This window comes from Drosophila virilis, chromosome 3 (genome assembly GCF_030788295.1).
Source record: "Drosophila virilis strain 15010-1051.87 chromosome 3, Dvir_AGI_RSII-ME, whole genome shotgun sequence".
Taxonomy (NCBI): Eukaryota; Metazoa; Arthropoda; class Insecta; order Diptera; family Drosophilidae; genus Drosophila; species Drosophila virilis.
Window position 1 is genome coordinate 27,527,793 of NC_091545.1, and position 20,271 is coordinate 27,548,063.

At 35.0% G+C, this 20,271-nt stretch overlaps 2 protein-coding genes and 1 long non-coding RNA gene across 4 annotated transcripts; 2 read left to right on the top strand and 1 right to left on the bottom strand.

Annotated features, from left to right (window-relative positions):
* Positions 1 to 607: 607 nt before the first annotated feature.
* On the bottom strand, positions 608 to 15,545 carry LOC138911036 (uncharacterized). The gene is made up of 2 exons (XR_011416340.1): positions 15,095 to 15,545; positions 608 to 954 (listed from the first exon to the last, which is right to left on the bottom strand). It is a non-coding gene; the product is annotated as an uncharacterized lncRNA (long non-coding RNA).
* Positions 1,536 to 11,240, top strand: LOC6624185 (CD151 antigen). Its single transcript, XM_002048651.4, has 7 exons — positions 1,536 to 1,683; positions 2,415 to 2,572; positions 5,433 to 5,519; positions 5,584 to 5,775; positions 10,396 to 10,491; positions 10,560 to 10,856; positions 10,912 to 11,240. Exons 3-7 carry the CDS (start codon positions 5,442 to 5,444, stop codon positions 10,957 to 10,959), a joined length of 711 nt encoding a protein of 236 aa, XP_002048687.1. The 5' UTR covers positions 1,536 to 1,683; positions 2,415 to 2,572; positions 5,433 to 5,441; the 3' UTR covers positions 10,960 to 11,240.
* Positions 15,546 to 15,645: 100 nt separating the features above from the next.
* Positions 15,646 to 16,722, top strand: LOC116650434 (CD151 antigen-like). 2 transcript variants are annotated; one of them, XM_070207909.1, is made up of 4 exons: positions 15,646 to 15,814; positions 15,878 to 15,973; positions 16,042 to 16,338; positions 16,394 to 16,722. In XM_070207909.1, the coding sequence occupies exons 1-4, from the start codon at positions 15,779 to 15,781 to the stop codon at positions 16,439 to 16,441; spliced, it is 477 nt and encodes a 158-aa protein (XP_070064010.1). In that variant the 5' UTR covers positions 15,646 to 15,778; the 3' UTR covers positions 16,442 to 16,722. The 2 variants fall into 2 exon arrangements, with proteins under 2 accessions (XP_070064010.1, XP_032289981.1); XM_032434090.2 differs by having other exon boundaries at positions 15,681 to 15,973.
* Positions 16,723 to 20,271: the final 3,549 nt, after the last annotated feature.

The window sequence follows — 20,271 nt, forward strand, 5'->3', positions numbered from 1 at the left end:
GAATTGCAAGAATTTCTGCATATGCACATACATACATACATATACATGTGCACACATACACACTCGCATACGCACAAATATAATTGCAATTGCGATTGTATCGTTCCGTTCATCACGCTCTGCGTATGTGCCGCTATTTAAGTTTTATTTTTATACCCTGAAGCCATTAAAAATGGGTATAAGAGTATATTGTATTTGTGCAAAATCCAAATGTATGTAACAGGCAGAAGGAAGCATCTCCGACCCCGTAAAGTTTATATATTTTTGATCATCATCAATAGCCGAGTCGATGTAGCCATGTCCGTCTGTCCGTCCGTCCGTCCGTCCGTATATATGAACGCAAGGATCTCAGAACCTATAAGAGCTAGACTTGAAATTTTAGATGTAGGTGCTCCTAGTAATAATAAATAATAAAATATATATGTATGCATTTGATGTTGGAAGAAGAGGGTTCAGGGTATCCCCTAGTCGGGAGCTCGCGACTAGAACCTCTTGCTTGTTTAGTTGGGCTGTGAGGTACATATTTATGTATGAGGCGAGGGTAAGGTTGAATGAAGTTACGACTTTGAATCCGGTTCAGGAAAGTATGTTCTTAATGATAGAGCACTCTTACTTAGCATATTTTATTCAGATAAATGAAATAATTTGTATTTGCATTCATATGTGGTTTTAACAAATTTAAGACAAAAAGATGACGCATTATAAATGACCAGCATTTTAATAAGTAAAATAATAGACACAACTGCATGAGTTCTTTACTTTCGATGCCAATAAAACAATTTTTGTGTTGTGTAATTAATATTTTGATATAAGCAAAATTTTAAATTATGTTATTCATACAAAAATAAGATAAAATAAGCAAATAGAAAATGTAATTAATCCATTTGCATTTTTTAAGATATTAGTTGTTCTAAGAAAGATTTCAACTGAAACCAGTCATCGTGTACGACCTTCCTAAAAGATAAAAATATAAAAGACAAAAATTATATTGCGTGAAAGCAGCTAAAATTAAAATGATATTTTATTTAGTAGATCTTTTTATTATTAACATTTTTCGTCTCGGTTGACATTTCTGTGAAAATACCAATATTATACCTAAATTAATCGGATCTTTAATCGGTTAGCCTTAACTAAACTGAATATTTTGAACTGCTAGACTTAGTAACTAACATAAAGCTAGCACCACAATTGAAACCGTAATAAAAAATGGGTATTTTCAGCTTTCAAGTGCGAGCTATGCAATAGTTACATAAATTCAGACAAAGACTGTGGCTATAGCAAAAGGCCGAACTAAAAACATGTTTTGTTTACTCTATACATTTTCACATGCTCAACAGAAAAAAAAAATTAACAAACACTAATGCACTCAAAAGTATTTGCGGTTTGTAAGCGAAACCGAAGGTAGCTCTACAGCTCTACAGCTTCAGGTGGCCACTGATTATCCGTCTCTTTTGCACCTCCAATGTTCCGACGAGCATTGTTGTGATTGTGCTCTGAGACATAAGACAACAACGAAGCTCTTTGTCAGCGAAACTAATAAAAAACCGAGCTTACAAACTGTTCTCATAACCAGTTCCAAGCGAATGCTCGTGCGGTGGAGACGTTGAAATATATTACTGGAAAAACGCAAGACGACAATTACTTAGCAAAACTCATACGCAAAAATATATAACAAAATATAAAGTGAGTTTTATTCTTAAGTACTTATGCCTTAAAAATGAATTAACAGTGATTTAGATTTGTAAAGAAAACAATAAAATTAAAAGCAATGGAAGAAGTTGTGACCATCTGAGAGCAGCATAAGATGTAACACCAAAAGCGAATAGTATATAAAAACAATTATTAAATACAAATGACCGATAGACTGAATATTGAACAACCAACTATATATTTGTTGTTATAAGTTGATGCGAGTTAGTTTGTGATAATCTTTAATAATTATGCAAATTAAAGTTTAAGGCTGACTCAATAAACACGCAACAGCAAGCTCAAAAAATGTAACAAAAAAATCGACAAAATAAAACAAGTGTATGTGCGGTACTCAGTTTTAGTTTAATAATATCTGAATACTGCTTGGAAAGAGCGTTGTTGATTACCTTGTGGAGCTGACGTACATACATATAAAGTTGTTTTTAATTTGCGGTAGCTTGGAAAAATGTATATTCACGACATTAGGGCGCAGTTTTTTTTTATGCGAATAGAGATGAGCCGCGATTATAAGTGCAGCGAAATAACTGTGAGAAATATTATTTCTATACGGTTGTAGGACCCTTTCACAAAGGGTCAACAACTCATAAAATGGGTAAACTTACTAAAAAGACTCAAGGCCGAATAGAAATGTGAAGTTCTAATACCCTTTGCTGGGTAAAATAAGTATGATTGCATATTGAAATGTTTTACTAATTTCATTGTAGATTCCGAATAAATTCTTGCCTCCGCAGTGGAATTAAAGAAATCGCACTTTGGAACTAAGTGCAATAAAAACTTGTTTATTGTTAACCAGTACATATAGTAGACTGCCAAAATTGGTTACTTAACGAAAACCTCGTTTGTGATAACGGAAGGCAACAGAGTAAGTATTGAGGAAATGTACAAGAATCTATTGATTAAAATCAAAAATCCATTGAATTACATTCTACATATTATTTCCTGTAAGGTATTCTTGATTAGGATGTTGTACAAAGTCGATTTAGCACGTCTATATGTCTGTTCCGCCGTCTGTCCGTTAACAAAACCCAGTTGATCACGAATTGATTTTACGACTTGGCCCTTTTAGCATATTTCAAAAACTGTAAGAGTTAAAGACACTAAATTATGCTCCTCTACAATATATACACAAAAGGACCATTTCACTTATTTAATATTGGTGTATAAGCATTCTGGACTATATTTAATGATTTAAAGAAAGCACAAAGGATTTTGTAATCCAGCATACTCGACAAACGTTGTTTTTATTATACCCTTGCAGGGGATATTATAATTTTGCCGTGAAATGTATAACCAAAGACTATAAACACTAAGATGAGTAACGCCATACAACAAAATGTCTTTGGTATAACACACAGAAGGAGCCATCTGCTGTCTGTATTTTTCTATGCGAACTAGTCTCTCAGTTTTTAAAGCTATCTTTATGACACTTTGCATTATATCATATAGCTGCCATAGGAACGATCGGTTCAGAATAAGGTGTATGAAAAAAAATTTTGTTTATCAACCTATCTTGAGCAATCTCGGCATTTATTAGTTTTACTATTCTCTTTATATAAATGCAAAATCCTATTAAGATCGGACCACTGAATCATATAGCTGCCATAGGAACGATCGGTCGAAAATTAAATTGCTGTATGGAAAACTTTGTCATTCAAGATATTTTAATTTAACACGGCATTTAAAGATTTCAATATGCTCCCGTTATTTTTGCGAAATTGTATTTACTATATCATATATCTGCCATAGGAACGATAGGTTGGTTTCTGATTAAAAACTTTTTTTGTTTATCAAGATATCTTGCCCAAACTGGGCATTAACTATTTTCTCTGTGCTTCTTAGATACGGGCAAAGCACTATAACACATTATGAATAGGTTGGGTATGCAGAGTATTAGATCTTCGGCGTGCCGAAAATAGCCTTTCTATCTAGTTTTTTTTCTTGTTTTGCCCGAGAACGAGGCGCGGCATTTCAAAAAGGTTGCACATTCATGATTTGTGCATGCCATTTATGAACCTACGACCTAAGTTTCATGCCACCACTTCGTATAAGCTCGCCTATGTAAATAGAAACAAAATGGTTTCATGATCGATTTGCATTGAAAAAAGTTTAAGTTTAGTCACAAAGACAGTCAAAATATGCTTATTCTGCATCAAAATTCGAGTTGATTTTGGAATGCCGTTCGGGCCGATCGCCCTATGTTTGAAAGGATCGGTTTCAGGCTAGAGGGTTGAATTCGTCATATTTTCATGAAATCAATTTTAAGTTCGACAAAGAAATTTCTTTGGCTAAAGCCATTAGCTCGGAAGAGCTATATATCAAACATGGTATGTAGACTGTTGTATAGTATGCACAGATCAATAAGTCCGCATCCCGTAAAATTAAAAAAGCATTTCTTTAAGGTATAGTCCTGGGCTACTGTATTCTTCGATATTTATTGTATTTACACATAATGTATAGAAGAAGGATATAATATTTCCAACTGGATCGATGTACTTGTTTACAAATATAATAATATTAATCATAGCAGGTTTTCAAAGTTATCCCATATATTTTATCTTGACTGATTCGAATGATCGAACGCTTAAAAATATACAACATGGTTATTGACTCATTTAAACTTTAGTAAAATAGTGTTTGAATTCGATAATAAAAAATGTTGTTTATATCCCTTGCCATTTTTTAAATTGAAATGAAATTTGATGTTCAGCTTAGCACTTGGTTTTAAAAGATGGGCATTCTGATTCAAGGAAAAATCTAAAGATTCTTCAAGATATATATAATGTTGGAAGAACAAATTTTCATTTTAAAAGTAATTTTTTTTTATTAAGTTAGATTATTATATATATATGTCTACATATATATATAAATGAGTTTGAGGCCGATCCGATGGTTAACAAAAAGTTTCATATCAACGTTTTTGCTAATTAACCACTGCATTTTCCAAAAAGTGCGAAATACCCCTCACATGAATTTGAACAAAGAAGTTTGAAATTGAGTTTGACGCTGATCGGATGATAAACAAAAAAGTTTCATACAAACGTTTTTCATGAATTTTCTATACTTGCGGGTGGAACTTTCATCACATAAGGTAACTTTAATGAAACTTTCAGCTGCCTTTTTCTTACGGTTTGGGCTGCGCGTTGATCACTCATTAGTCAGTCAGTCCGGCCAAACGGTTTTATATATAGTGACATATTAAAATCCATGGATTGTTCGACATTTAGTTAATGTATTATAGTCAACATTTATTAGCAAAATTATACAAATGGACAAATTATTAATAACAAATTCCATGATTTTTGAATCATAGTGAACTTTATTTTTAATAAAGGTTATGAAAACTCCCATTAAACAAGGACGACCTGCGTTAAAAAGTTTGCATGTGTAGGAGCGAATAAATTGCTCAAATCTTTCAGGCCCTGTGTTATTACTTGGTTTAATTATTCACTCATTGACAATATGATATTTTTTCGGTAACTTGGACCTGCGAACATGGTTTCTTCTGCTTTTAAAATGTTGGCGTCATTCTGATGCTGGTGGTAAATGTGGTTCATTGTTAATGCACTTTCTAATCAGGTGCGAATGTTGGTTGAAAGCGTTAATAATTCAGAAAATGTCCATTATTCGTATCGCTAACGTTGGAAAAGTTTTACTGTGGCTTAGCTCCCATATAATAATCCATTGCCTTCATCAACTTTTCCTCTTATTTTCTTTTCCGTCAGGACGAGGACATGGGATTTAGTTCGCGGATGGACTGCTGCGGGCAGTTTGTTAAATACAGTCTGTTTATAGCGAACTTCGTGATGTTCGTAAGTTCGTTTAGTAAAGCTCTTCAGAGATCAAAAATTAATGATTTTTATGTTGCTTTCTAAGGTGGGTGGAGCAATTGTCTTCAGTCTGACCCTTTGGACTCTCGTTGATCGCAGCTTTGTAAATGAATTACTCGGTACCAATCTTTTCTCTGGCGCTGTCTACGTTCTGTTGGTTACATCTATCATTATATGCTTGGTCTCGTTCCTTGGCTGTGTTGGCGCTGGGAAGGAGGTCAAGTGCTTGCTCTTAACGGTAAGTTGTTAAGCAATTTTAATGTTCATAAGAAAATTATTAAATATCAATAAGTATAGTTGTTTTGTTTTACATTTTCAATAAAGTGGATCGAAGAGAAAGGCGTTACTTAAAACGCACATTTGGTGGTGTGTTCGATTAAAAGTGTTTGAGTAGTGCGAATCTAGGTTAATTACAAGGTACAAGGTATCTTCCTTCGCTCTTGAAACACCATATGAGCGAATTTGGAACTCTTAGTTTATTTCTGATTATAATTGTTATTTTCGCATATACGAGCAGCAGTGTACATCGCCGATGAGCCTTTACCAAAGCTGGCCGGCTTGATATCGAAGTACATTAACTGATCCTACGATAAAACGAAAATGTGGGAACATTTCTAGTTTTTCACTTTTTTTATTCGGTGCTTAGATCTCAATCAATTTATATGTATTTTAATCTAACTCAACTAATAAACAAAAACATATTATCTAATGGTTTTAGCTTTGTGCATATGCAGAAGGCAACAATAAGTATTAGTTGGCTACGTCAAGTCGATTTGACCATGTCCTTCTGCCTGTTTCTGCGTGCATTTCTCCTGCATTTATGGGTTTGCTTCAAATCATCAATAAATCGATATCGAAACCGTGGCTTTTGTAAATAGTTTTAATGTCTCAAGAGCTACAGGCATTCAACTTGGCATGAAGCTTCTCGTATACTTAGTATACACAGATCAAGTATATTATTCATTTAATTTTTTTTTGTTTTTTGAGTAAGAACCATACATAGTAGTACTAAATACCCGTCAGCCAATATAATATTTGGTTTTAAAGTACAACGCTTTGCATTCTTCTAATCGTCAAATAAAACCCAATGTGATTTATTGAATGTTTATGCATGTAAGTATGTTATATATGGTATTTAGAACAACACGACAGTATTCATCTTGGGCTATAAAATATATATATAGTCTTGATCAGCACCAATAGCCGAGTCGATCTAGCTATGTCCGTCTGTCTGTCTGTCCGTCTGTCTGTTCGTCCGTCCGTCCGTCTATCCGTATATATGAACGCAAGGATCTCGGAACCTATAAGAGCTAAAGACTTGAAATTTCAGATGTAGGTGCTTCCAGTGCCTGCGCAGATCAAGTTTGTTTCCGATAACTTATACCGTTTCCAAGCAATCGATAAATATAGACATCAAGTTTTTTTGAGCAAATTGGGTAAATAATAAGAGCTAGAGCCACCTAACATGATATGTGCTTCTAGAATATTACATATATGTCAAGTATCATTCATTTTATACCTATCGCTACCTCCCCGCTATCACCACACAGCTATAAATCAAGTTAATAACCCAACTTTTATAGACCACCAATTTAACCACAATTTAAATGCAATTGACTTTTTCAGAATACACAAATATTCTATGGTACAATAAGATATACTGTAGAAAATTTCATAAAGATTAATTAAGAAAAAACCAAAGTTATATGCAACTGCGCAATCGAATGGGGCAGCAGCTTTAAGAATTTCTGTATACATGTACACACACACATCCATTCATGCGCGTCTGCTTCGCATTCTAACCGCATGGTAACTGCGACTCTTTTCTGTAATGCTATTTTAGTTCCTTTTTTATCATAAGTACTTAATTATTTGTGAGGCTGCTGAGTAGAGGCATGGCAGGTGCTGCGGTCTGTCGCGAGTTCGAGCCCTACCGTGGAAAGTATTTTTTTTTTGCTGCTATAAGGGTATATTGTATTTGTGCAAAATCCAAATGTATGTAACAGGCAGAAGGAAGCATCTCCGACCCCATAAAGTATATATATTCTTGATCAGCATCAATAGCCGATATAGTCGATATAGCCATGGCCGTCTGTCTGTCCGTCCGTCCGTCCGTATGTATGATCTCAGAACCTACAAGAGCAAGAAACTTGAAATTTAATGTAGGTGCTCCTAGTGCCTGCGCAGATCGAGTTTGTTTCCGATAATCGATAACTTACTCCGTTTCCAAGCAATCGATGAAGTCGATATCGATATCCTGTTTTTTGGTCAATTTTGGTAAATAATAAGAGCTAGGGTCACCAAACTTGACATATAGCTTCTAAAATATAATATATATGTTCATTTGATTTTGGAAGAAGAGGGTTCAGGGTATCACCTAGTCGGGAGCTCCCGACTAGAACCTCTTACTTGTTTAAATTTATTTGGTGTTGGTGTAAATAAGAGGTTTCAGGCTATTCCCTAGTCGGGATCTCCCGACTAGAACCTCTTACTTGTTGTAAAATGTAGTTATGTATAATAGTATATTATACTAAAACTTCACAACACTAGATGTAGTGGCTGTAGTGACTTTTAAAATTTTATACATCAACATCACATGCTTACACATTTATTTATTTATTTAATAGTTAGGTATAATTAAAAATTAAGACTAACTTATTTCTAAAGCACTGGCTGCGGGGGCCTTCGGCTTGCTGCTATACTTATTTACATTTTTTTTACCTTTTTTGGATACATATTACACTTACATATTTACATTGGGTTAGGTCATAGAAGGCGATACATGTTTGTTGTTTTAAGGCATTCAATTATTTTGGAGATATTTTCAGGGGTTGGGTTTTCGAGAAGCGATAGGGGGCACCTGTTTCGGAATATTTGGTTTTTATACCCTGAACCCATTAAAAATGGGTATAAGGGTATATTGTATTTGTGCGAAATCCAACCCCATAAAGTATATATATTCTTGATCAGCATCAATAGCCGAGACAATCTAGCCATGTCCGTCTGTCTGTCCGTCCGTCCGTCCGTCCGTCCGTATGTATGAACGCAAGGATCTCAGAACCTATAAGAGCTAGAGACTTAATTTATTATAGATTTAGATGCTCCTAGTTCCCGCGCAGATCGAGTTTGTTTCCGATAATCGACAACTTACTCCGTTTCCAAGCAATCGATAAAAATCGATACCGATATCCTGTTTTTTGGGCAATTTTGGTAAATAATAAGAGCTAGAGTCCTCAAACTTGACATATAGCTTCTAAAATAGAATATATATATGCATTTCATGTTGAAAGAAGAGGGTTCAGGGTATACCCTAGTCGGGAGCTTCCGACTAGAACCTCTTACTTGTTTAAGTATGAAGTTGCAGTGCAGTTGGTGAGGATATGTTTAATTGTCAGATCATTTGTTGTATGACAGTTTGGGCAGGGTATGATGTTGTCCGGGTTGTTGTAGTGTTATTGTGTGAATCTTGTGTGTCCTAGTCTGAGTGTAATTATTTTAATTTGGTCGCTGCGTGTAATGTTTTTTTAATTTTTTTTTTTTTAGGTAACGGGTTGTGTTTGTTGGGTTTGTGTTTAGTTGTTTGTACCATCTGTTGCAGAGCTCTAAGTTTTGTTCGAGTTTATAAGTTAGCTCCTTCGCCAGAAATTTTGTTACGTCTGTAGTGTTGAAGTTAGGGGTATAGTGTAGGGGCATATTGTATGTGGATTTGGCTGTCGTGTCGGCTAGCTCGTTTCCTTCAATGCCACAGTGGCCAGGTATCCAAAGGAGTTTTATTCTAGGGGCAGTTTTTGTGAGGATGGATCTAATGGTTATGGGATATAAGTTGTTGTTGTCGATGTTCCGGATGGATTTTAAGGATGCGAGGGAGTCAGAACAAACTATGTAGTTGCCCGGTCTTTTTTGAATTAGTTTTATTGCGTCTAGAATTGCTAGTGTTTCGGCTGAGAGGACTGATGAGTAGTGGGGTAGAATACATCTTTTTAGGATTTCATTTTCGGTGGTGATGGCAAAAGTGGCTGTGCTATTTTGCAAAGAGCCATCTGTGTGTATGAATGTATGGTTGTTGTATTTGTCTTTGAGTTCCAGAAATTGTTGTCTGTATACGGTTGGCGGTGTGTTGGATTTGAGGAGGGAAATGTCTATTGGGAGGTGGTTGTTTTGTTAGGAAAAGGGAGGGAGGCAATGTTGTGTTGTTTGCATGAGAGGATGATTTTTTTAGTGTTGACGTTAATTTGCTCCTTTTTTGGGTCCCGTATTGTTTAATGTATTTGTAAAGTTGTGAGTTTGAACTGTGTAGTAGTGTTTTGTATGTTTTAGATGTGATAAGGTCTCTTTTTTGTTCTATTGCGGGTACGTTTGCTTACACATTTAAATGTGTGTATTTATCAAATCACAAGGGTTTAGTTTTAATATCAGTAAAGTAAAATATTTCCAATCGGGATATACAGTTTGAGAGCATACATTCTAAATTTGCATTTAGCTTTTATAGTTTGATAATTATGCTCTAAATCCAAAGTCTCAAAAGCGGTTCTATCGATATTTTAAAAGTGTGACGAGATATTGACTCATTTTGCGTAATGTATAGGGTAATATAAATTTAAAATTTCCTTATTTCATATAACTTTCGTTAAAACATACGGACAGATGGACTTTGCTAAACCGTTGGGGTCGGACATGCCGTGTTCTGACTGTCTCATACATTTGCACAAAACAAAATATAGTCTTTTTTACCCATTTTCGTCGGGTACAAAGTATAAATATGCATCGGCAAATTTTTTTTAGCCGCGAATATTTAGTAACTATTTGCTATTTTTCCTGAAATCCAAGTGGTTAACAGATTTGTATATGCCATCTTTAGTATTTCATCATTGTTGCTTTGGTTTTCGTAACCATGCTAATTGGTGGCGTTTTGGGCTACGTATTTCGTGAGCGAGTGCAGCAAACAATGCGTCAGGTAAAATACTTAAATTTGGCATAAAATAATTTTATTTCCAGAATCGTAATAACTATTTATTCATCTAGGAAATGCGATCGACAATGGCGTTGTATGGCAGCCGGCGTGAGATTACGCAGGCTTGGGACTTAACTCAGGAGCGATTGCAGTGCTGTGGCGTAGATACATGGCACGACTGGAATCGATATGGACCAGTGCCGGAGTCCTGCTGTCAGGAACTCTTTGGCGGACAACGCAAGGAATGCACTATCTTTCCGACTATCACGAATCTTTATAATCAAGGTTGCCTATATGTGGCGACGAACTTTATAAGAGATCATGCGGCAGTAATTGGAGGCACATCCATAGCGGTGGCTATACTCATGGTATACACTATCGACTGGTTTTCCTTACAGATTTTTATAATAAGTTTCCTTACAGATCTTTGGCATGATTTTCTCTTGTTTGTTATTTAACATGATTGAATAGCCTAACATAGAAAGGATGGCAAGGGCAACGCCATTTATAAATGTATTGCATAATGTAAACTTAAAGTATTATCCCAGTGTATGCTATATAAGACCTGTTACGCAAAAGTCGTTGCTTTTGTACTATGTTTATCTTATATCCCGAATTAAGTGTATACTATCTTAATGTATGCTAAGTGGCTTGTCAATTTTTTGTGCCTGTTATCTGTTACATAATATTGAACCATCTTTGTTATATTTTGTTATGATTTAAGTCCCAAAAATACAAACGACAAAAATTGATTCAGTTATTAACTATTCCTATTGCTTGTGAAGACTTAAAGAGCTGACCTATTATTTGTTGCCATATTTAATTTTCAATCTTTATTATTATACTTATATTGTAAGCTGCTTTGTTTTTAAAACAGACTTCTGTCTTCAGCTTCAAATAGAATAGTTCATATGGGTTGGGTTAACTAACTTTATTATTTACAGTTGACCATGACTATACAAATCGAAAACGATCTTTGAACTAACAGTCACAATTTCATTTTTAATAATTATACAAGTACTGTGGCGTGTAATTGCGTCATCTGATAGTTATCTACATTCGCTATTCACCTTAATGAGTAAGCTTTTTATTGACTCAAATTGCTTTATAATCAGTGTTACCACAAAAAAGCCCTCTGTTTTTCGATAAATTTTTCACTGTTCAATCATTGTAATCTTCTGTTTATTTTCTTAAGGAATTTAACTCGTTTTAAAAAATGTTATATTATAATAGTCTATTTATCATACACGTCGTCAGTTAGTCTTTAATTATTCCTCGGTAATAACCTCCAAATAATAACAGACACCATACTCGACACCAAATATAATCGATCAGATTAAATAAACGGCAATAGGCATAGGCGTAAGCGCACGGTTGATTCGATTCACCTTGTTTTTAATTGGTTGCTACCTTAAAATGCTCTTTGTTTAGATCACTTAATACTTTTGTACACAACACCATTTACTATATTTATCATCTATTCGACGCCTCATACTTCACTTTCCTCCACCAAAATCCGAACTTTTACTAACTATGCATCTATTATTTGCTCTGTTTATAAATATATTAATTCTTCGCCTCTATTTGTAAAAACTGCAATGAAGATTCCTAAGAAAACCCAAACTCATTCATCACTATGGCTATCACTACGGTAAACCTTAAGGCTTTCCATTGGTTATCACTATATGTACAGTGGTTAACTATACACTGTTAACTGTATCTAATGCAGTATAATCTGGCATATACATATGCATATCATATACACGGATAAAACACATAAATATACATATATAGTGTAAAATGTGTGCAGAAATAGGGTCGGAAACTTCATGGCCAAGATGTCTAATCGGCGACTGTGAGAACGCCGCTTGACCAAATATTAGGCCTATGCAAATCGAACACAAGACAGCTTTGAGAGCCATTATGTATCAAAAAACATAACAGTCTGCCCTCTGTGCACATTGACATATACATATGAATGTACGCTTGCCTTCATAGCCGTCCTATAGGTTTAGGCAATTTATATTTTCTACAATAAAGGTATTTTCTCTAAGATGTAAGTCCTATAATTTGGATTACCTAATGTGGTGGGGCCAATTCAATTGGCAAGTTGTCTCATTACATATTATTGTTTTTCATTAATAACATTTTTGATACAAATTCCGAAGTATAGTCCTACACAGTTAGCTAGCAGTACTAATGTCTGTCAATGTTGTTTTATTCTTTAATGAAATTACCAAAGGACCTGATGATAGTTTTTTACTCTTTGGATAAAATGTCAACCAGCCTGCCATTGTTCTCTTAGATTACAAAATCCGTTATATTCTCAACAATTAGTTTCATAAGTTGCTTTACAGTCGTTACCGTTAAATTATTTATTTTCTTGGTAAGTCCTATTTGGTCCTTTCTTTTCCTAACTTCCTGGATGGTTTAAATTTAAAATTGTTCTGTCCTGATCTTGAATTATGGAGCTCAAAATTACCATATACCATATACCACTATCCATATTACATCAGCTATGAATCCATTAAATATCTAGTAACTACGCGTAAATATCGTGTGTCCTTCTTAATGCTGTTTCTCTGTCTGGTTACTGAAAATCTTTTTGATTAGCCTTTTTAGTCGAACGTTTTCTTTGAGTTTGCATTACGATTTCTATAAAACTAAAGATACCGTTAAACCGTTACTGGTTGCTTCAATTATAAATATTAAATTAATATTTTTTAAATATTATATCACGACAGGATGAACATTTTCGAGTTTTGAAAATCTACAATACAGTTCTTCTTTGTGCCCGAATCGTCTGTAATTTTGTATGAGTTCTAGTTTAAAGTTACCTTCCTATATATGAGACCACTGTCACATACACAAAATTTAGCTTTGCACTTGAATTTGGTCTGTATATGCAACTGCAAAGTTTGTCAGCTTATTACAATTATTGTTACACAATATTTGTGATTTTTATTTACGAAAGACATGTTCCAGAGTGTGCCGTGCATCGCTCAGCTAATGCAGGTAAGTGCAATGCTTCTAGGTAAGTTGCTGGATAAGTTAAACGTCGGATTACCTCAGCTCCGGTTATAAAGTTGTTAGAAAATAATAAGAATTAGAATTTGAATTTTTATACCCTGAACCCATTAAAAATGGGTAAAAAGGGTATATTGTATTTGTGCAAATTTCAAATGTATGTAACAGGCAGAAGGAAGCATCTCTGACCCCATAAAGTATATATATTCTTGATCAGCATCAATAGCCGATCTAGCCATGTCTGTCTGTCTGTCTGTCCGTCTGTCCGTATATATGAACGCAAGAATCTCAGAACCTATACGAGCTAGAGACTTGAAATTTTAGATGTAGGTGCTCCTAGTGCCTGTGCAGATCGCAGCAATCGTTTCCAAGCAATCGATAAAAATCGATGTCGATATCATGTTTTTTGGGCAATTTTGGTAAATAATTAGAGCTAGAGTCACCATGAAGGAGCTCCCGACTAGAACCTGTTACTTATTTTATCATGAATAATTAATTATTAGTGTGGATGCTGAGTAGAGGCATAGCAAGTGGTGCGGTCTGTCGCGTGTTCGAGCCCTACCGGGGAAAGTATTTTTCCTTTTTGCTGGTGTGGATGTTGAGTAGAGTCGACAGCAAGTAATGCCGTGAGTTGCGATTTCGAACCCTACCAAGGGAACTTTTTTTTAAATTTATTTGGTGTTGGAATAAGAGGGTTCAGGGTATTCGCTAGTCGGGAGCTCCCGACTAGGACCTCCTGCTTGTTTCAATTCACTTCGTTTATTGTTATTATAGCTTTTGGAATAAAGGCCCTTCCAAATTACTCGATGCGAGGTACCGAGGTTGCAAAACACAACATCCGATTGCCGCAGCTACTTCTGCCGTTGCCCAAAATTCAAAGACAGCTTCAGCAAATTTTCTATTAGAAGAGACAACAAAATAAAAAATCGACTCGACAATGATTGAGAAATAGACAACATCCGGTTCAGTCCTCGCTATCCCTCTTTGTTTTGGGCTTCTGCCCATTTAACTCATTCATCATTTTTTCTATGCATTACTATACCTGTGATTTGCAGTCACAAAATTATGTCTTCTTCTTCTCCACTCGATGCCCACTTGCAAGGAGCCCGGCAGATTTTGATAATTTTTCATTTTTGGAACAGTAAAGCGCACTTTCTCAAAATAGGATACATATTTTACTTTTGATCACTATTGTAACCAAAGAGCATTAACCTTCTAATATAACAATTTTCTTTGATTGTCAGTAAAATATATATTGTATTAATTGTGCATCTATTGGTACAATCATTAATTATTGTTTCCCTTAAACATTATATACTATTACTGTAGATACATACGGGTACCTATGCCTCGAGACGACAGTTTGATGTTGGCAAATATGTCTCAATATATATATATAAGCTAATTACTTAAGAATTATTCGTAAAAGGTGAATAACTTAAAACTAATTGTTGGTAGGGTATCATATATTTCTATACATTTGCAGAGGGTATTATAATTTTGTCGTTAAATGTGTAACGCATAGAAGGAGACATCTCCGACCCCATAAAGTATATGTCGGAGAATTAATGTCATCTACCTGCGGGTCGTCATTATTGGTCGCTTGGTCGCACGGATTCTGGTGTTCCATACTCAGTCCTGGCGAATGCAGCGAGTTTTCGTTGCCTTTGTTGCTCATTATTCTCTTAAATACGCACACGTGACCAACTCACGTTACGCCGGAAACACAGGACAGCCACAAGAGAGAGACCAGATCTAGCAACGCATACGAAGTCACACACAGCCTCAGTTTGAAACTGAGTCCCCATTCTACCAGAATTAGTATCTACCAGCACATCCCATGGTCACACCTTAACGTCTCATGCCTATCGAGATGCTACAGTACTTCCTCTCCGACACGGCTAACCTGACATATACACGTCCTCGTGTCTACCATAATCATTTCAGTTTCATTGCGACTTTATAATGTCATTGAATACTTCAGATAAATTTAACCAAATAATCTCAAATTTATATAATATGCCATAACATAGCTTTACTTCTATTCTTAACATGTCGTAGGTTATTTTAACATATCTTGGGTTATATTCTCTTATAAACCATTTTTTTCATTTACAATTCCAAGCAAGAGATCATTTAAACATTTTCAAATTATTCATTAATCAGTTCAAATCATCAATGCCGTGTTCTGACTGTCTCATACATTTGCACAAAACAAAATATAGTCTTTTTTACCCATTTTCGTCGGGTACAAAGTATAAATATGCATCGGAAAATTTTTTTTAGCCGCGAATATTTAGTAACTATTTGCTATTTTTCCTGAAATCCAAGTGGTTAACAGATTTGTATATGCCATCTTTAGTATTTCATCATTGTTGCTTTGGTTTTCGTAACCATGCTAATTGGTGGCGTTTTGGGCTACGTATTTCGTGAGCGTATGCAGCAAACAATGCGTCAGGTAAAATACTTAAATTTAGCATAAAATAATTTGATTTCCAGAATCGTAATAACTATTTATTCATCTAGGAAATGCGATCGACAATGGCGTTGTATGGCAGCCGGCGTGAGATTACACAGGCTTGGGACTTAACTCAGGAGCGATTGCAGTGCTGTGGCGTAGATACATGGCACGACTGGAATCGATATGGACCAGTGCCTGAGTCCTGCTGTCAGGAACTCTTTGGCGGACAACGCAAGGAATGCACTATCTTTCCGACTATCACGAATCTTTATAATCAAGGTTGCCTATATGTGGCGACGAACTTTATAAGAGATCATGCGGCAGTAATTGGAGGCACATCCATAGCGGTGGCTATACTCATGGTATACACTATCGACTGGTTTTCCTTACAGATTTTTATAATAAGTTTCCTTACAGATCTTTGGCATGATTTTCTCTTGTTTGTTATTTAACATGATTGAATAGCCTAACATAGAAAGGATGGCAAGGGCAACGCCATTTATAAATGTATTGCATAATGTTTACTTAAAGTATTATCCCAGTGTATGCTATATAAGACCTGTTACACAAAAGTCGTTGCTTTTGTACTATGTTTATCTTATATCCCGAATTAAGTGTATACTATCTTAATGTATGCTAAGTGGCTTGTCAATTTTTTGTGCCTGTTATCTGTTACATAATATTGAACCATCTTTGTTATATTTTGTTATGATTTAAGTCCCAAAAATACAAACGACAAAAATTGATTCAGTTATTAACTATTCCTATTGCTTATGAAGACTTAAAGAGCTGACCTATTATTTGTTGCCATATTTAATTTTCAATCTTTATTATTATACTTATATTGTAAGCTGCTTTGTTTTTAAAACAGACTTCTGTCTTCAGCTTCAAATAGAATAGTTCATATGGGTTGGGTTAACTAACTTTATTATTTACAGTTGACCATGACTATACAAATCGAAAACGATCTTTGAACTAACAGTCACAAATTCATTTTTAATAATTATACAAGTACTGTGGCGTGTAATTGCGTCATCTGATAGTTATCTACATTCGCTATTCACCTTGATGAGTAAGCTTTTTATTGACTCAAATTGCTTTATAATCAGTGTTACCACAAAAAAGCCCTCTGTTTTTCGATAAATTTTTCACTGTTCAATCATTGTAATCTTCTGTTTATTTTCTTAAGAAATTTAACTCGTTTTAAAAAATGTTATATTATAATAGTCTATTTATCATACACGTCGTCAGTTAGTCTTTAATTATTCCTCGGTAATAACTTCCAAATAATAACAGACACCATACTCGACACCAAATATAACTGATCAGATTAAATAAACGGCAATAGCCATAGGCGTAAGCGCACGGTTGATTCGATTCACCTTGTTTTTAATTGGTTGCTACCTTAATATACTCTTTGTTTAGATCACTTAATACTTTTGTACACAACACCATTTACTATATTTATCATCTATTCGACGCCTCATACTTCACTTTCCTCCACCAAAATCCGAACTTTTACTAACTATGCATCTATTATTTGCTCTGTTTATAAATATATTAATTCTTCGCCTCTATTTGTAAAAACTGCAATGAAGATTCCTAAGAAAACCCAAACTCATTCATCACTATGGCTATCACTACGGTAAACCTTAAGGCTTTCCATTGGTTATCACTGTACAGTGGTTAACTATACACTGTTAACTGTGTCCAATGCAGTATAATCTGGCATATACATATGCATATCATATACACGGATAAAACACATAAATATACATATATAGTGTAAAATGTGTGCAGAAATAGGGTCGGAAACTTCATGGCCAAGATGTCTAATCGGCGACTGTGAGAACGCCGCTTGACCAAATATTAGGCCTATGCAAATCGAACACAAGACAGCTTTGAGAGCCATTATGTATCAAAAAACATAACAGTCTGCCCTCTGTGCACATTGACATATACATATGAATGTACGCTTGCCTTCATAGCCGTCCTATAGGTTTAGGCAATTTATATTTTCTACAATAAAGGTATTTTCTCTAAGATGTAAGTCCTATAATTTGGATTACCTAATGTGGTGGGCCAATTCAATTGGCAAGTTGTCTCATTACATATTATTGTTTTTCATTAATAACATTTTTGATACAAATTCCGAAGTATAGTCCTACACAGTTAGCTAGCAGTACTAATGTCTGTCAATGTTGTTTTATTCTTTAATGAAATTACCAAAGGACCTGATGATAGTTTTTTACTCTTTGGATAAAATGTCAACCAGCCTGCCATTGTTCTCTTAGATTACAAAATCCGTTATATTCTCAACAATTAGTTTCATAAGTTGCTTTACAGTCGTTACCGTTAAATTATTTATTTTCTTGGTAAGTCCTATTTGGTCCTTTCTTTTCCTAACTTCCTGGATGGTTTAAATTTAAAATTGTTCTGTCCTGAGCTTGAATTATGGAGCTCAAAATTACCATATACCATATACCACTATCCATATTACATCAGCTATGAATCCATTAAATATCTAGTAACTACGCGTAAATATCGTGTGTCCTTCTCAATGCTGTTTCTCTGTCTGGTTACTGAAAATCTTTTTGATTAGCCTTTTTAGTCGAACGTTTTCTTTGAGTTTGCATTACGATTTCTATAAAACTAAAGATACCGTTAAACCGTTACTGGCTGCTTCAATTATAAATTAAATATTTTTTAAACTTTATATCACGACAGGATGAACATTTTCGAGTTTTGAAAATCTACAATACAGTTCTTCTTTGTGCCCGAATCGTCTGTAATTTTGTATGAGTTCTAGTTTAAGGTTACCTTCCTATATATGAGACCACTGTCACATACACAAAATTTAGTTTTGCACTAGAATTTGGTCTGTATATGCAACTGCAAAGTTTGTCAGCTTATTACAATTATTGTTACACAATATTTGTGATTTTTATTTACGAAAGACATGTTCCAGAGTGTGCCGTGTATCGCTCAGCTAATGCAGGTAAGTGCAATGCTTCTAGGTAAGTTGCTGGATAAGTTAAACGTCGGATTACCTCAGCTCCGGTTATAAAGTTGTTAGAAAATAATAAGAATTAGAATTTGAATTTTTATACCCTGAACCCATTAAAAATGGGTAAAAAGGGTATATTGTATTTGTGCAAATTTCAAATGTATGTAACAGGCAGAAGGAAGCATCTCTGACCCCATAAAGTATATATATTCTTGATCAGCATCAATAGCCGATCTAGCCATGTCTGTCTGTCTGTCTGTCCGTCTGTCCGTATATATGAACGCAAGAATCTCAGAACCTATACGAGCTAGAGACTTGAAATTTTAGATGTAGGTGCTCCTAGTGCCTGTGCAGATCGCAGCAATCGTTTCCAAGCAATCGATAAAAATCGATGTCGATATCATGTTTTTTGGGCAATTTTGGTAAATAATTAGAGCTAGAGTCACCATGAAGGAGCTCCCGACTAGAACCTGTTACTTATTTTATCATGAATAATTAATTATTGGTGTGGATGCTGAGTAGAGGCATAGCAAGTGGTGCGGTCTGTCGCGTGTTCGAGCCCTACCGGGGAAAGTATTTTTCCTTTTTGCTGGTGTGGATGTTGAGTAGAGTCGACAGCAAGTAATGCCGTGAGTTGCGATTTCGAACCCTACCAAGGGAACTTTTTTTTAAATTTATTTGGTGTTGGAATAAGAGGGTTCAGGGTATTCGCTAGTCGGGAGCTCCCGACTAGGACCTCCTGCTTGTTTCAATTCACTTCGTTTATTGTTATTATAGCTTTCGGAATAAAGGCCCTTCCAAATTACTCGATGCGAGGTAACGAGGTTGCAAAACACAACATCCGATTGCCGCAGCTACTTCTGCCGTTGCCCAAAATTCAAAGACAGCTTCAGCAAATTTTCTATTAGAAGAGATAACAAAATAAAAAATCGACTTGACAATGATTGAGAAATAGACAACATCCGGTTCAGTCCTCGCTATCCCTCTTTGTTTTGGGCTTCTGCCCCTTTAACTCATTCATTATTTTTTCTATGCATTACTATACCTGTGATTTGCAGTCACAAAATTATGTCTTCTTCTTCTCCACTCGATGCCCACTTGCAAGGAGCCCGGCAGATTTTGATAATTTTTCATTTTTGGAACAGTAAAGCGCCCTTTCTCAAAATAGGATACATATTTTACTTTTGATCACTATTGTAACCAAAGAGCATTAACCTTCTAATATAACAATTTTCTTTGATTGTCAGTAAAATATATATTGTATTAATTGTGCATCTATTGGTACAAT

Coding starts and splice junctions, on each gene's coding strand:
- LOC6624185 (XM_002048651.4), top strand. CDS start 5,442: ATGGGATTTAGTTCGCGGATGGACTGCTGCGGGCAGTTTGTTAAATAC. Junction 5,776..10,395: donor TCAAGTGCTTGCTCTTAACG/GTAAGTTGTTAA, acceptor TGCCATCTTTAG/TATTTCATCATTGTTGCTTT. Junction 10,492..10,559: donor TGCAGCAAACAATGCGTCAG/GTAAAATACTTA, acceptor TTATTCATCTAG/GAAATGCGATCGACAATGGC.
- LOC116650434 (XM_070207909.1), top strand. CDS start 15,779: ATGCATCGGAAAATTTTTTTTAGCCGCGAATATTTA. Junction 15,815..15,877: donor TTTTTAGCCGCGAATATTTA/GTAACTATTTGC, acceptor TGCCATCTTTAG/TATTTCATCATTGTTGCTTT. Junction 15,974..16,041: donor TGCAGCAAACAATGCGTCAG/GTAAAATACTTA, acceptor TTATTCATCTAG/GAAATGCGATCGACAATGGC.